This window comes from Euprymna scolopes, chromosome 14, assembly GCF_053919585.1.
Source record: "Euprymna scolopes isolate OS-2025 chromosome 14, ASM5391958v1, whole genome shotgun sequence".
Lineage (NCBI taxonomy): Eukaryota > Metazoa > Mollusca > Cephalopoda > Sepiida > Sepiolidae > Euprymna > Euprymna scolopes.
The window spans coordinates 111,543,101-111,559,054 of record NC_136495.1 but is presented as its reverse complement, the minus strand read 5'-3'; the positions used below and the strand labels follow the sequence as shown (position 1 = coordinate 111,559,054).

Here is a 15,954-nt window from a genome sequence, read left to right as displayed (position 1 = left end):
TCATGTAAGTTTTAAGAAGTGTTTTTCGGCCAAAATTTGTTTTGTTTATTTCAAAAAAATCTCGGAAGGGTCAGTCTACACACACATAAAGTTTGGTGAGTTTAACTTTTATTTTGTGGAAGTTATTCAAATTTAAAGATAGGACCCTGATTTTGGCCCACCCTGTGTATATATATATATATATATATATATATATATATATATATAATAAAAGCTACTTAATTAATTTGTGATTTTTGAAATATGACATTTTTGTTCTGTAACAAATACGCACACCATTAAGATTTTTCTGTATTTTTGCTTTTTTCAATTAAGTAAAATTCTGAATAACCAATATTTTGACATTTCTGAATTTTTGAGATGAGGATTGGCTATTTGTATTATTTGGATTCATCAGACTACTGTTCTCATCTTCAGTGTGATTTTCTGATTTTCACAATGTTTCGGTCGGTGTAACCTCTGACCTTCTTCAGGTTTATCTTGTCGAACTCAATGTTTCTGTCGAACTCAGGAGTTTGGATGGAATTTCGAGCTTGGGTTCCGCTCGAAATTCTGTCCAAATTCCAGAGTTCGACAAAATACACCTGAAGAAGGTCTGAGGTTACATCGACAGAAACATTGTGAAAATCACATTCAAGATGAGAACAATAGTTTGATGAATCCAAATAATACGAATCACCAATATTTTGTTTTAAAGTATGATTTTTTAAATTTTTTTTTACTTATTTGACTTTGATAAAAATTTAGACAAAACTTTTAAGAGTTTGAGTAAAAAAAAAAAAAAAAATTAAAAAAAAATAGTATATGTATGTGTGTGTGTGTGTGTGTGTATATATATCAAATATATAAAAATGTATTCGGACACACACATAAACTAAAGTCCAGAGGGAGAATAGCATTGAATACGAAGAGGATCCACGTCGAAATGCAATGTGCAAAAAATAAGGACATTTCGACTAATCACTATCTCCATCCGAGTTACCGCTGCCCTTCTGAGGACTGCCGCCACCACCGTCATCACCATCACCACCACCAGCCTCACTGCCACTGTCACTATCAATTGCAACACGCCGACGACTCCGAGGCGGACCATTAGAGGCATCACTTTCAGCACCACTTTCAGCTCCAGAAGCTGCACTGCGTTGCCCTCTGCTTGCTCCACTGTCACTGCCACCTCCATCACCACCGCTTTCACTGTCCGAACGAGGACGACTTCGGCTAGCTTTCGGGGACGAAGGTCCTTCATCGCTGTCACTGCCTGAAGACAGGATGCGACGTTGGGTTCCACCTTTCTCATCACTGTCACTTCCACTACCCCTGTTAATAGAGTTAGGAAGGGGGAGGAAAAAAAACAGAAAGAAAGCATTAATAAATGATTGAGTTAAAGAGGCGGGGGGTTAAGAAATAGGACCAGAGAGAGAGAAAGAAGGACATAGAGAAAGAAAGAGAGGGGACTAGAGAAAGGGGGCCAGAGAGAGAGAGGGGAGCAGAAACAGGGAGAAAAAGAGGAGCAGAAACAGGGAGAGAGAGAGAGAGAGAGAGAGAGAGAGTGTCCAGAAACAGGGAGAGAGAGAAAGAAGGGGGAACCAGAAACAGGGAGAGAGAGAAAGAAGGGGGGACCAGAAACAGGGAGAGAGAAAGTGGGGGGACCAGAGACAGGGAGAGAGAGAAAGAGGAGGGACCAGAGACAGGGAGAGAAAAAGAGAGGTGGCACAGAGAGAGAGGGGGGACCAGAGACAGGGAGAGAGAGAGAGAGAGGGTGGGGGGGACCAGAGACAGGGAAAGAGAGAGAGTGGGGGGGGGACCAGAGACAGAGAGAGGACAAAAGCTAGAAAGAGAAGTGAAGAGAAGAGAAAGAGTTAGAAAATAAGAAAACAAAAAAAAAAGTTGACTAACTTTTCATCAATTCGTAATTTCTCTCCATCGTCTGAGTCACTTCCTTCACTGGAAGAAATAAGGGCCTTTGAGACAACCTTTCTCCTCTGCTTTGCAGACAGGCCATCATCCTCTTCAATACGTGGTTTCTTCTTGCTTTCTTTAGGTTTTCGAGGCTGACGTGGCTTGCGTTCTTTCTTCTCACCACCTTCTTTCCGAGGCCTGTAAAAAAAAAAAAAATAAATAAATAATACATAATCTATACACAAAATTTTTATATATTGTGGCCCTACATCGGTAGGTAGAGATTGAGCTAGCTAGTATAAATTTCGAGTGCAAGTCATTTAAGTGTATTTCAGCAACGAATGGAAATGTACTCTGTGTACTCTTGCAAGTCAGAAATAAAGGTCAAGAGTTAACTTTTTAGATAAAACAATGAAGTTGGTATTAAATTGTTGGTTGGGGATTGTCATGTGTTCAACTGATTTGAGTTTGAAACAGAGTTTTCGAGCAATTTGTGTCGAGGGAAGCCAGAGAGCAGATGTGTGCCAACAGTGTAAGAACCAAGGAGAAATTTCTTCAAGACTCGCTCATTTTTAATTAGTTAAGTAAGAAGAAAGTAAGTTTAACTTAATAGTTTATAAGGAACTAGTGGAGGAGAGGGGGGGGGGCTGACCTTGCCGATGTTGTAAAATACACTTAAATATATTTTAATCCATGCAGAATTCGTATTTATTATTAGAGCCAATTCTCTATTGAATATTATATTATACCTACTAGTACTGATTTCAAAAGTAAAAAATAAATAAAAAATTTTTTTTTTTTTTTTTTTAAAAACATGACTTTGGTGCTATCAGCCAGAATCGAAACCAAAGCATTAAGCGCTTCAACCGGGTTTCCTATCGATGTAGCTATTGAGAGATAGCTAAGAAAGATTAAACGACTTGAAGAAATTAGCTGAATTTGGGCATGCTCAGAAAGAAGTAAAATTGTGTCGGCAAGTTGAAATGAACATTTTGCATTTCAACTTGCAGACATAATTCTGTACACGTTATTCATCCATTCAAACAAAAGTTTTGCTCGTTATAAACATTCCTTGGTGTATGATTACTATTTCCTGTTAATTTCAGTGTGAAGTTTCAAATTTGTCACCAATTTTAGTAATGCTCAGGTTGAACGTTGTTTAACTTTGGTGATCTGACAGGAACCGCTGTGTCAACGTGATTATCTCGTATTTGTCGAGAAAGAGTTTTGTTAACCACATGGCAGACGCGAGGAACTAAAAAAAAACAAACAAGATGCAAGCATAGTTTGGAAAGTATTAATGCCTTTTGTTTCAACTGAAATAACCCGAGCCAAATTTCTTTGCTTTATTTCTTTGTGACTGTTTCTGCATGCAATGTGTTGGATCAGAGTGAAAATGTAACGGCCACGTTATATAATTTTCAATCTAGACACTGAATTTAGGACCAATCAAAACGAAAGGAAGATTATACATTTTGAAATTGGAAATCATTCTTATATTTCGTTTAAGGCGCATTTTACATGCTGGTATGTGTTGAATGACTTTCAGAAATCTATCTCTGGCCAGGTCTTTTATTTATCTCACTTTCTCATGTTTTCCTTGGCCTCCCCTGCTACGTGAACTGTTCTACACTTACTAAAAATTTAAAAAAAGATTTTATGCTTCAATTTTTTTTTTTTTTTTTTAAATATTTACACATGGGCTTCAATCTAGTTTTGTTTTACACTATGTCAACTACTTTTCTGGTTATTTAATGCCGAATCCAGTTTTTATTTGTTTTTTTTTTTGAACGAAAAAGAACTCGATGGGTGTTAATCAATACTAAAACATACCTGCGCTTCTTCTTGACTTTTTTCCTCATTTCACCATCTGAACCCATTTCCTCTTCAGACTCGCTTGCTCCGCCCTTCTTGGATCGTTTCTTCTTACGAGGCATTTCATCACCAGAACCATCTGTGACAATCTCATCATCATATTTTTTCTTCTGCAAAAGAAAAAATAGGTTATACTTACTTAGGACATTAAAAGAAACACATTGAAAAAAAAAAAAAAATAAAAAAAAAATAAATGTTGAAATATCTTATTTTTATGATTAATTTTTTAAATTTTGCAAACTTTATACGAATCCTACAAAAAAAGACTTTTCTTACATTCATGTTATGCTGAAAGTCAATTTTCTTCAATAATAATCTGTAATTTATATTGTTCGGAACAGTGGTAAATGACTTGTTGAAATTAATGCACCACCAAATGTATAGTTTTAAACGTGGCCGACCACCAAATGTATAGTTTTAAACGTGGCCGACCACCAAATGTATAGTTTTAAACGTGGCCGACCACCAAATGTATAGTTTTAAACGTGGCCGACCACCAAATGTATAGTTTTGAACGTGGCCGACCACCAAATGTATAGTTTTGAACGTGGCCGACCACCAAATGTATAGTTTTAAACGTGGCCGACCACCAATTGTATAGTTTTAAACGTGGCCGACCACCAAATGTATAGTTTTAAACGTGGCCGACCACCAAATGTATAGTTTTAAACGTGGCCGACCACCAAATGTATAGTTTTGAATGTGACAGACCATTAAATGTATAGTTTTAAATTTGTCCAATGATGTTCTCATAATTTAAACTTCATTGCTAAAATTGCATTCTATTGCATTCTCAGTTGCTAGGTATGGGCAAAAATGGGCGGACAAAGATAGAGGGACCTAGTTTTGAAAGCTGATTTATCATAATTTTTTGTAGGTTTCCGACTACTTTTTGATTGTATTTGAAAGATTAGAGACTAAAGTTTATTTCCTAAAGGAAAAAAAATATTTGTAGACGTGAAAAAAAAAAAAGTTATGAAAAATGTTTTCATGGCAAGCTAACCAATTCAGCTAAATTTTCAAGTTAAATAAATTCATTGTAAAAATTCTTTAAAAGAGAAATATTAGTTTTCTGGGTCTACTTCAAAAGATAATTAGTAAAGTCCTAAGATATTGAATTAAATAAAAAAAAAAAACACCTTGTTTGTGCAAAAATAACTTAATTAGTCATCAAAAAGCAAGTAATTCTATGGTTTGTCAAAAATGCAACAAATAAAGGTTTGTAAACACGATTCTACAAAAGCCATAAATTATAGTCAATCGAAATGCTGTTTCAAAATGAAGTCATGATAGTAAAAGGAGGTAGGATTGTCAGACCCCCCCCCCCCCCCCGATGTGCATTTGTACATTCCTATTCTGAACGTTTGTATCAATTTTTATCATTTTTTTTATTTTATTATTTTTTATGTTCCTGTTTTTAAATTAATTTTTTTTTAATTATTGTTCAAGATTATATAAAAATTATGTTACACCGAAAGTTTCACATCCTTGCAAGCAATGAAATGATTAAAATCTTGCATATAAAAATTATGCGAAATCTGTAATTTAAAAAAAAAAAAGTACAAATATTTTTGCTATAATAATTTTTTTGTGTGTGAAAATATTAAATAAATAATGCTTAATTCAATGGTAATATCGGTAGTTCGAGAAATTCATTTTTCTCCACGTTATATCGAATTCATTAATACAGACTTTAGCGGATTTTTTCGTAATGTTCCTATAAAAATTATTTTATTTTTATTATTACAAATTACGATGCTTTATTTATATACTAGCGGGGGTACCCGGCGTTGCCCGAGTGTTTGTTTCCGGGACGGGGGGGGGGGGGGGGGGTTTAAAAAATGTTATGGTAGGTAAGTAGGAAGGATCAAACCCGGAGTCATGAGTAAAAGTAGGAAAATAAAGTGTGAAAAAAAAAACAACAAAAAAAAAAACATCCGCAATGTTAACAGTTCGGCCACCAAGAAAAGTCCATTCCAGTTGTTTAGTAAAAAAAAACAAAAAAAAAACGACTACGGTAGGTCGGCGCGAACGTGAAAATATAATGTGAATTGTCCAGCACGCTAACCACTACGCCACAGAGCACTGCAGCTTTGTTTAGTGATTTTAAATAACTTCACATGAAAGAACTACGAAGCCAAACCGGTGTTCTCTTCTCAACTGTTCCTTGTGAACGATCCCCAAACGGTGTTAAGTGGTGGCAGAGGGAGGAGGAATTTATTAGAGAGAAAATATTTTACCACTTCCATTGATCTTAACCGATTTTGGCCGTGACTTCTCAGCAGAAAAAGTATAGAAATCTAAGATTATCGAGGAATTTGAGAAATAATAAGCCTATAACACACCTCAGATATTGTTCTGCCGTTTGTGCATATTATATTTGCATGAAATATCTTGATTTTTAATCCTATTAAGGTCAAAATCCGACGGGAAAAAATGAGTTCATTTTATTTATATAGAGATAAAAAAATCAAAAATAAGCTCTTGCGTTTTTTATTTACTACTGAAAACCATAACTTTAGTAAAGGTATTTTTTGTTTAAACAAAATAATACATTTGCACTAAGATTTAAATAAAAATAATTAGTTCATTATATTCCGCAATCATTATTTGATAAATACTGAAAATTTAATTAAAATTGGTTAATTTCCTGATTTTTGGTGAATTTTAAGTAAAGGGAGGGGTCAAAATGTTTATACATTTTGAGCATCGGCATGCATTTTGCCTGTACCTATCAATTGGTATGCAATGAAGAAAATCATACTAGTAATCATTCAGTAATTAGTTATCAATAAGATAAAAAACTTTAGTAACAATTATTGAACAGGACTTTACATGTTAGATTATAAGTTGGATGTCATGATTGTTTATTTTGAGATTATATAAGGTCTTGGACATATTTGCAATCCATAATATATTTTGTTACTTATTTTTCAATTATCAGATTCATAATTTTTCTGTAGACCACCAACTTGCAAAATAATTATACATATGAAAGACTGAAAACAAATTCATATTTACACACACACACACACACAATATTAGTTTTAAGAAAGAAAGGGGTAGGGATGTAAATATTGGCAGCCTTCCTTTATTTTGTCCTTTAGTTCTCAAATTCCAGGAGTAATGTTTGCAAAGAGGGAAGAACTGCTATTTTCTGGGTCTTGATCTATTCTATAAAACACTTCCTGTTGGCAAGGTTTTAATTTGTAGTAATATTTTTTATTTTTTAAGCTCCTGACATCAAGTGGCTTCATGCCTCATCTGGAGTGATTTCCATAAAAAGAAAAACACTTACACGGCCTCCTGAGCGCTTCGGTTTCTCTTCATCTGCCTCCACCTCTTGAGCAAGTTTCTTTGCTTTTTGGACAATGACAGCACGTTGCTCAGCCATTCGCTTTTCTCGTTCTTCTTTTTCTTTCTGTTTCTCCATCTGTTTTTTTTTGATAAGAAATGAAAAAGGAAATGGAATCAGAGGAGATTCATCCAAATAAACATTCATAGATCCAACAATCGATTTATTTTATTTTACAGAAACTAAAAATTAATTTGTTATTCTTAAAGAAATAAAGTAGAGAATTATTTTCAGTTGTGAGCTATTCTAAACATAGAACAATCGGTTTATTTTACAGAATATAAAAATCTTTATGTAATTTCAGTCAACAATTTTATTTCAAATCCAATTTATTATTACAAAAAATTTAGCAAAGTGACAAAAGCCATGTAAAAAAAAAAAAAAATGTTGCTAATGTGAAATTTTTGGTAATTTTAATTTAGCAAGAAGTTAAAAGTGACAAAACATAAGGAAAAAAAAAGGAAAAAACAAAAATGGAAAAAGATAACAAAAAGTAGAAAAAGAAAAAAGAAATAAAGAAAAAAACGAAAACAAAAAAAGAAAAAATAAAGGAAAAAACAAGAAAAGGAAGAAAAAAAAAGAAAAAACAAATAAAACAAAAAGGAAAAACAAAGAAAAAACTAAAACATAAGGAAAAAAAATGTATCTATCGTTACAAAAAGTAAAAGATTAAAAATTAAAAAAAAAAAACGAATAAATAGAAACTTACAATAATTTGTTGTTGTTTTTGTTGGAGAGCCTCTCTCGCCTGTTCCTGTTGTTTACGGACTTCTCTTTCTTGTTCGTCAATTTGTCTGGCTCTGGCTACATGATACTGAGCCTGGCTCAATAAATCATGACATTGCCTGAAAAGATATTTGAAATCCATTAAACAGAGGATTAGAAAAGTTACCCTAATCCAAAAATTTTCAACACCCAAGCCATGACAGCTCACAGGGCCACTGCAATTTAGATCACTCTCCCTATATGTCACAACAAATCTATTTTGTGAGGGTGGAAATTAAAATCAAGGAGGTCTAAATTTTCTCTGGAAAAATCCTCGATTCACAAGAAATGTTTTAGGCATATTAATTATTCAGATATTCGTATATGTCATCACGTTTTTTATATTTTCTCAGGTTTTGGAAATGAACTACAAAGATGAATTTAGAATTCTAACTATTGTTATCTTTGACTTGGGTTTAGAGATTAATGAAGACTAGGTTTGTGTTGTCTTCCTTATTAAGTAAATTCCTAATCTTAGTTGTTGCATCGTAAGTTATTTTCTCCTTTCAATTAGAGCGTTTTGAAGCAATTCAAAATCTGTTCTGATACTACACTTCATCTGTTCTGTCTTCAATCAGTAAAGGAGAAATCCTACTACATTGATGCAACTCTTATTTTTGTCTGAATTCAAAGTGTTCTCTTTTGGGGAGCTATATTTTTCCACACCAACTTTATGTCCAACTATGCCCTTGTTGAGAGTAAATATAAACTTTGCTTTAAGGTTAAAACAAAGTTATATATAAGTAAACAATGGTATTTTAAATTCGAATGACCAAATTTTTATTCATATTTTTACTTGTCATGCAATGTAACTCTTGACAATTGTTTTGCGTAGAAAAGGACAACCAGAAATAAACACATAATTACCAGGATCTTTCACTCATGCAGCTCATCAGATCAGTTTTGGAGAAAAAAATCCTCAAGCAAGCAAAAATCTAAAATCCTTTGGTTCTTTTTTGTTATTGTAGCAAAATTCGAGAAATTAAATATTGAATTTCAAATGAAACCAATGGTATCTTGAATTGTCGTGTCACAATAATGGAAATTATGAAAAACAAAAAGGTATAAAATTAATGATTAATAAAAACAGTTTTCAAAGACAATGTAGCAAAAATTAAGTTTTGCTAAATTCGCCAAAGATTTTCAGTTTTCAGAAAATATTTATCTCCCTTTTGTTACAATTAGAACTCTCTGGTTTTATTTTTTTGAAAAACAAAATTTTCACTAATTGTCTTCAAAAAGTATTTTCATTAATAATTAATTTTCTACCTTATCCTTTTTCATAATTTTTTGTATGTTTATTACTGCGGCATGACAATTCAGTAGATATCATTGGTTTCAGTTTAAATTCAATATTTCAATTTTTGAATTTTGCTATAAATGATGAATCAAACCTTTTTTTTTTATGTATTTCCCACAGAAAACTGTTCCATAAAGGAACCATAAGTTAACAGCTTGATACAATATCACAACTAACTTGACCTAAAGGTCACCTGCAACTATTAATTATCTCTTTGCTCTGCTTTAGAAAAATAGGTGTTTCTTTGTTATTAGAACGAAATTCAATACACTGAATTTTAAATAAAACCAATCATATCTACTTAATTCTCATGTTGCAATAAGGAACATATCCAAAAATTACAAAAAACGATAAGGTAGAAAATTAATTATTAATGAAAACAGTTTTCGAAGGCAATTAGTAAAAATTGTGTTCTGCTAAGATTTTCAAAGTTTTCAGGAAATATTTACTTCCTTGTTAGGATTCAAACTCTCCAGTTTTTTTTTTTTTTTTTTTTTTTAGCAAAAGTCAATTTTTGTTAATTGTCTTTGCAAACTATTTTTATATGGTTTTGTTCAAGTCTAAAGTAAATAAGTTCTTGATGAGCCGTTCCATATAAGTTATTAAATTTACCAAATTTTCATTACTAATGATTACTATATTGACCAACTTCTACTGTACACTCTTTAACCCTTATCCTTGAGTGGCCTCTGGGCCTTGATAATGTGGTGATGCCTTTGTAAAAAAAAAAAAAAAAAAAAAAAAATTAATTTTCTACCGAATCGTTTTTTGTCATTTTTGAATATGTTCATTACTGCAACATGACAATTAAGTAGACACCATTGGTTTTACTTAAAATTCAATATTTTGAATTTCGCTCTAATAATGGAGCAGCACTAAAAAATATTCCATCTTCTCCATATTTCTCTGTAGCAATATTTATGCATCGTGATTGATGAAAAAAAAAAACAAAACAAAAAAAAAACAAAACAAAAAAAAAACTTACCCAGCCTCGACAGCTGCTTGGGCCAGATCAAACTTCATGCGGTCACCATGTTGACTTAGATATGTGAAATATCTATACGAAGACAAATAAATGTCAATTTCAAAAAGTATAAATAAAAATATTTACGAGGAGAAAGTAAACAAAAATGTTTTGTTTTTCTTTTCTAATGAAAACTTTTTCTCAGTTAAAACAATTACAATCAATATTTCTATCTGGAATACCCCCCCCCCCAAAAAAAAACACTGATCTCCATTACTAGCGATTACTACGATATTATCCCATTGATTACTGTACATGCAATAACCCTTATCCCCGAGTGGCCTCCGGGCCTTGATAAGTGGTGATTGAAACAAAGGAACAGTAAAAATTATCGTCATGACCCAAGATAGAGAAAAGGTAAGAAAATAGTTGGGTTATTATATATTCACTTGTTTGTATTATTTGGATTTTTCGGACTACTGTTTTCATCTTGAGCGTTATTTGCACGTTTCGATCGATGTAATCATTGACCTTCTCCAGGTGTATCTGACTGAACTTGGCAGAAAAATTCCAGAGTTCAACAAGATACATCTGAATAAGGTTGGAAGTTACATTAATTGAAACAATATGAAAATAACACCAAAATGATAACAGTCCTCCAAATAATCAATCCTCATCTCAAATTCAAAACCTGTAGTTGCTTTCTTGAAAAAAAAAAAAAGTTCTTGTCTGGAATTCTCTTTATATTAAAAAACAAAAATAAAGAAAAATCTGTATGATGTACATACCCATGACAAAACATATTCCAAAAATCACGTAGATTGAACAAATAGTTTTATTTTTATAAACCTTTATATTACTTTTATGAAATCTTATATTAATTCTAATCCTTGAGTGACCTTTAGGCCTTTATAAGTGGTGACTCCCTTAAAAAAAAATCAATCAGTTTTAAGCAATTATTGAGAATTTGTACAAATTATTATTGAGTAATCTCCTTTTTTTCTTTTTATAGATTGTTTACAAAATGGTGGATAAGACAGTTGCTCTTAGGTTACTCATAAAATTTGTTTTTCTTAGTTTCTTGATCAATTTACATGATTTTTGGAACATGACGTTTATTTTCATTCCATCACAGATTCTTTATTTTTTAATTTTTTTTTTTAATATGGGAAAATTTTGGACAAGAACAGAATATATATAGAAAGAGACATGCGCTTACCGGTGAGCGAGTTTCAAATCTTCAACTGCACTCAGCACAGCCTTTAAGTTGCTCTTCTCATCTTTTAAAATGGACATGGCCAACTTTTGTTGCACCAAAGCAATGTTATACAGGAGCACCGTATCATTTGGAGACACGTGACGAGCCTGGAGGAAAACAAACAAAAAAAAAGCACAAAAGTGTTAGAAACGAAAGGGAATGTCTAAAAAATACCAAACAGTGATTAACTGAGCAAGATCACGTTATAATGGGAGAGAGAGAGAGAGAGAGGGGGGTATTTTTGAAATAGTCTGTTAAGTTAAACACTTGGTTAGACAAAATGTTTACAGATGGCCATGGACAATGCTTTTCCGTTTGGTTGTTTTTTAACTGCAACTCACCTTTAAACTGATGACTTTTATATTTTTGGGGGTCTGCTGAAAACGAATATCACATTCAAATTTGGGGCAGACAAGTAGTTTTTTGAATATTAAGACTTTTTTTTTCATCATTAATATGAGCTGTGGAAAATTAGAAATAGAAAGAATCGTTTTGGGCATCAAAAATAAAGGCAGACATTTTTTTTAAATTCTGATTCGATATCCAGATTTTTGTAAATTCCTGACTCTGTCCCAACACTATATATATATATATATATATGGTACTAGTGCATTCTGTGAACTGGATGCCTGTAAATGTCTGCTTGGATTTGCCTGGGACCCAATGTAAACTGCCAGAATATGTGAGTGTCGCTAAGCAAATCTTAAAATATCAAAAAGTGACAACAAGGATGATTACTCAATGAAAAGCCACATAATTAGCAGACGACTTTTGATAAATTGAAAGAAAAGCCCCCCCCCCCCAAAAAAAAACTTATAGTTAGCAATTTTATATATATATATATATATATATATATATATATATATATATAAAACCCAAAAATCAACCACTTTCAATTGCTGTGGAAGAGGAACGAAAGCTTGACAAGAATGATGGCCGAATACTTCAATCTGAACTATTGTAAAATCGTTCCTCTCAAAACACTCGGAAAAGTATAAAATAAGCAATGTAATAACTGAATTTTTACTAATTTACAGAAAAAAAAAAAATAGCTACAATAACGACACATCAACTTAATAGTCTAATCAACAGAAGATAAAGTTAAACTTTGAGTAACTAAGAAAACGGTTATCTAATGATGACAGAAATATTTCTCCCACGAAAAAAATAAAATCTATTAAAAAATAAACAGCAGAAATTATTTATTCATATATAAGAGGAATAGGTAGTTTGCTTGAAGCATTGCTGATAAAGATAAAATATGAGAGATTGGAAAAGCTGAAAGCAATGAAGTCCGGAAAAATGAAAGGAAAACAAAAACAGATGTTGGAACAACGGTAAACAAGTATCTATTTATTTTTATTTACTTTTATTTACAATTTTTTTTTGTTAAATAAAATATTTAACAAAATTCAGCAAGCTACGTTATTGATATGTCCGAGATAGTATAAAGTCCTCATCTGTTTGTTTTTCTTTCACTTTTCCAAATTTCTGCATTTCTCTTGGTTTTTCCAATCTCTAATTTTTTTAATATGTGTGTGTATATATATATATATATATAACCTATTTTATTTCTTTGTTTTTTTTCACAAACGAATCGCCACTTATCAAGGCCCAGTGGTCACTCGAAGATAAGGGCTAATGAGTTTAATGGGACAATATCGTAGTCATCGTTTAGTAAATTGGATTACTTAAGGAGACAGATCATCATAAACTTGTTTACGTTGGACTTGTAGTCAGCTGGAAAGCAGGCAAACGGAAAAGAGTTCCACAAGCATGCAGTTCTAACCGCTTTTTTTTTTTTTTGAGTTATTTAATGCCAAAAGATAGTACCCATTAAAAAGGGTTCATTTTACTCATAGGAGGGAGGAAGGGAAGTCATACCGTGAAACAATATTAGTACATAACTGATCACAATAAATTTGATAGGATTGGAATTTCACATAATCAATTCTATAGTTTTCTAGAAATTACATAAAAAGAAAAAAGATTAAAAAAATAACTCACTTTTAATAGCAACTGTTTGCATTCTTTGAGTTTATTGCATTTAAAATAAGCTCTCGCCAAATAAAGGAGAACTGCCGTGTTGTGGTGCTTGAAGAATTTGCGGAGACAATTTTCATACTGGAATTAAAAAAAAAAAAAAAATTTACTATTAAAAAAAAAAATGATAAAACATGAAATAAATTAAAAAAAAAAAACTTTTATACTATAACCTGGTTTGCCTTTGTGGACATATATTAATGGTCAAAAGATTTCTTAGAAAAAAATATATAATTTAAAATATCAGGTTTACAATTTTTGCCTTGAAAGAAAAGTTAAATAACATTTCCAATATGAATTCAAGTAAAAAAAAAAAACAAAAAAAAAAAACAACGTAGTGGTAGTCTAAAAAACAAGCAAAAATAAATACTTGTTGCTGCTGCGTTTCTTAACATTTCTGCAAAACAGTAAATAGTTTTTACAAAGCAAATCAAATTTGTTTTATTATTGAATTAATCTGGAATTCTTTTCCAGATGAGTAATTTGTATAATTAATTTTATTTAATTACTAGCATGGGTGCCCGGCGTTGCCCGGGTATTTGGAGGTGTATGTTGAGAAAAAAAAAAAAAGCGATCAATTTTTTTAACTTTGACCCCCTATTATGACCCCTTAAAATTTATTGTTTTGGGCTCAAATCAAGTTATTAAGTTAGATCCATGTCCAAGGAACCTATATCTAAAATTTCAAGTGTATAGACCCAAAATTGTCAGAGGAGTTTGGTAGAGTTCTCAAAGGTCAAATCATTGAACTTTGATCCCTGATCACCAAATGTCTGGCCAAAAACCGATCACATCAATTTCCCCAAATCTCAGTACCCTGTATATCAAATTTCGAGTCCGTAGACTAAAAATTGACAGAGTTATTGCGTAAAGAAATGTACACAGACACACACAGACAGACACTTTCACTTTTATAGATATATAGATTTGCGGACTTTTATCCTCATCTTCTAGTTGTTGTTTCAGCCAATTATTCCTCTGGCCTTGAAATGGAAGATAGTAATTGCTATGGATGCAGTTTGGAGATTCGACATTCCTATCCCATCGCGGTTAATTACCTCATCTCAAAAAGAATTCCAAATTAATTCAAATAATATAACATTCGATATATACAAATTTGTTTTAATTATTTTACCCCCCCTCCCCCAATAATTATTCAAATGTTTAAACTTATATATTCTTCATTGCCATTCTTTAATTTCATTGTTTTATGAAACAAAAAAGATCTATTAAAAAAAAACAAAAAAAAAAGAATTTTCTTAATTTATATTATAATATATTTCAGTTATTTTGTGGATTTAGCTGATAATTCCCCCTAACTGAAAGAAAATTTGGTGCTTTCAGATTCTATGAAACTTTGACCTTTATTGAAACTGATTTAGATGTCTGGTACTTGTACAGTTTAATCAAGACATTAAAAAATGAAAATATCGAAAAAAAGCTTATATTGTATGTATCCGTTTTGAACTGAAGATATCCAAAAAAGAATTTCACTTAATTAGATTGAGTAGTTTTTTTTTTTTTTTTACAGTGGAAAAACACATTTTTATGAGAGTGCAATGAAGGTAGCCATCTTTGAATATTTTTTAACACGCCATGGGGAGATAACTCAGTTTAAACCGCCGACACTCTCTCCCCATCTTTAATACTAGCTTTTCTTTCTAAAAATCGAAACATGACTACCTTTTGCTCGGTATCATAAATTGTTTTTCCACTGTAAAAAAAAAAAAAAAAAAAAAAAAATTACTTGATCAAATTAAGTTAAATTTTTTTTCAAAGAACTTCATTCCATAACGGATACATACAATATAACCTTTTTTCGATATTTACATTTTTAATGTCTTGATTAAACTGTACAAGTACCAAATGTTCTATTAAGATCTCGATTTTTATCGTATACACACATTTTTTGTTTTTAGATGCGTAGCTTTAGTATTATATATATATATATACACTGGTTGACTGCATTGCAATGACTAAAGAAAAGAATTGGTCTGCAATCATAATCTTTGTTTATTTTTTTTTATTCCAACAAATCCTTATATTTTTCCTTTTACCGAAAAGAAGGATATAAAAAAAAAAATAAATAAAAAAAAAATCAGACTTGCTTTAAAAATGATGATCAGAGAACCTCCCCCCTCCCCGAAGATACATATATGTATAAATTTAAGATAGTGACTTGAGAATCTTCTCATGTGGTATCAGATAGCAGTGGGTGGGAGATTTCACTGATTGTCATCTTTAAAGTAGTTTTGGATTTTATTTTAGCACGTCGTTCTCAATAAAAGAAAAAAATCTAGGGATTCGCTGCAATAAAAAAGATTATAATCCTAAACAGATTATTTTCTTTAGTAATTGGAAGGCGCTCAATCTATATACATATTTGTTAAATAGAAAATCCACTGTTCTTAGTAAGCACTGTTGATATTGGAATACAAATTTTTTTTATGCTATGGTGATGGTAATGCTTGGAACTGGTTGTGGGCATATGGACA

General features: G+C 31.7%; 1 protein-coding gene across 1 annotated transcript in view; it reads right to left on the bottom strand.

Annotated features, from left to right (window-relative positions):
* Positions 1-284: 284 nt before the first annotated feature.
* LOC145293220 (RNA polymerase-associated protein CTR9 homolog) overlaps positions 285-15,954 on the bottom strand; it is a 56,532-nt gene continuing 40,862 nt past the window's right edge. The window contains exons 17-24 of the mRNA XM_080139762.1: positions 13,424-13,540; positions 11,378-11,523; positions 10,180-10,251; positions 7,839-7,974; positions 7,073-7,207; positions 3,733-3,884; positions 1,897-2,097; positions 285-1,317 (exon numbers count right to left, since the gene is read on the bottom strand). Of these exons, the coding sequence (XP_079995888.1) occupies positions 957-1,317; positions 1,897-2,097; positions 3,733-3,884; positions 7,073-7,207; positions 7,839-7,974; positions 10,180-10,251; positions 11,378-11,523; positions 13,424-13,540 (1,320 nt within the window). The 3' untranslated portion in view covers positions 285-956. The remainder of the gene's footprint in view (positions 1,318-1,896; positions 2,098-3,732; positions 3,885-7,072; positions 7,208-7,838; positions 7,975-10,179; positions 10,252-11,377; positions 11,524-13,423; positions 13,541-15,954) is intronic.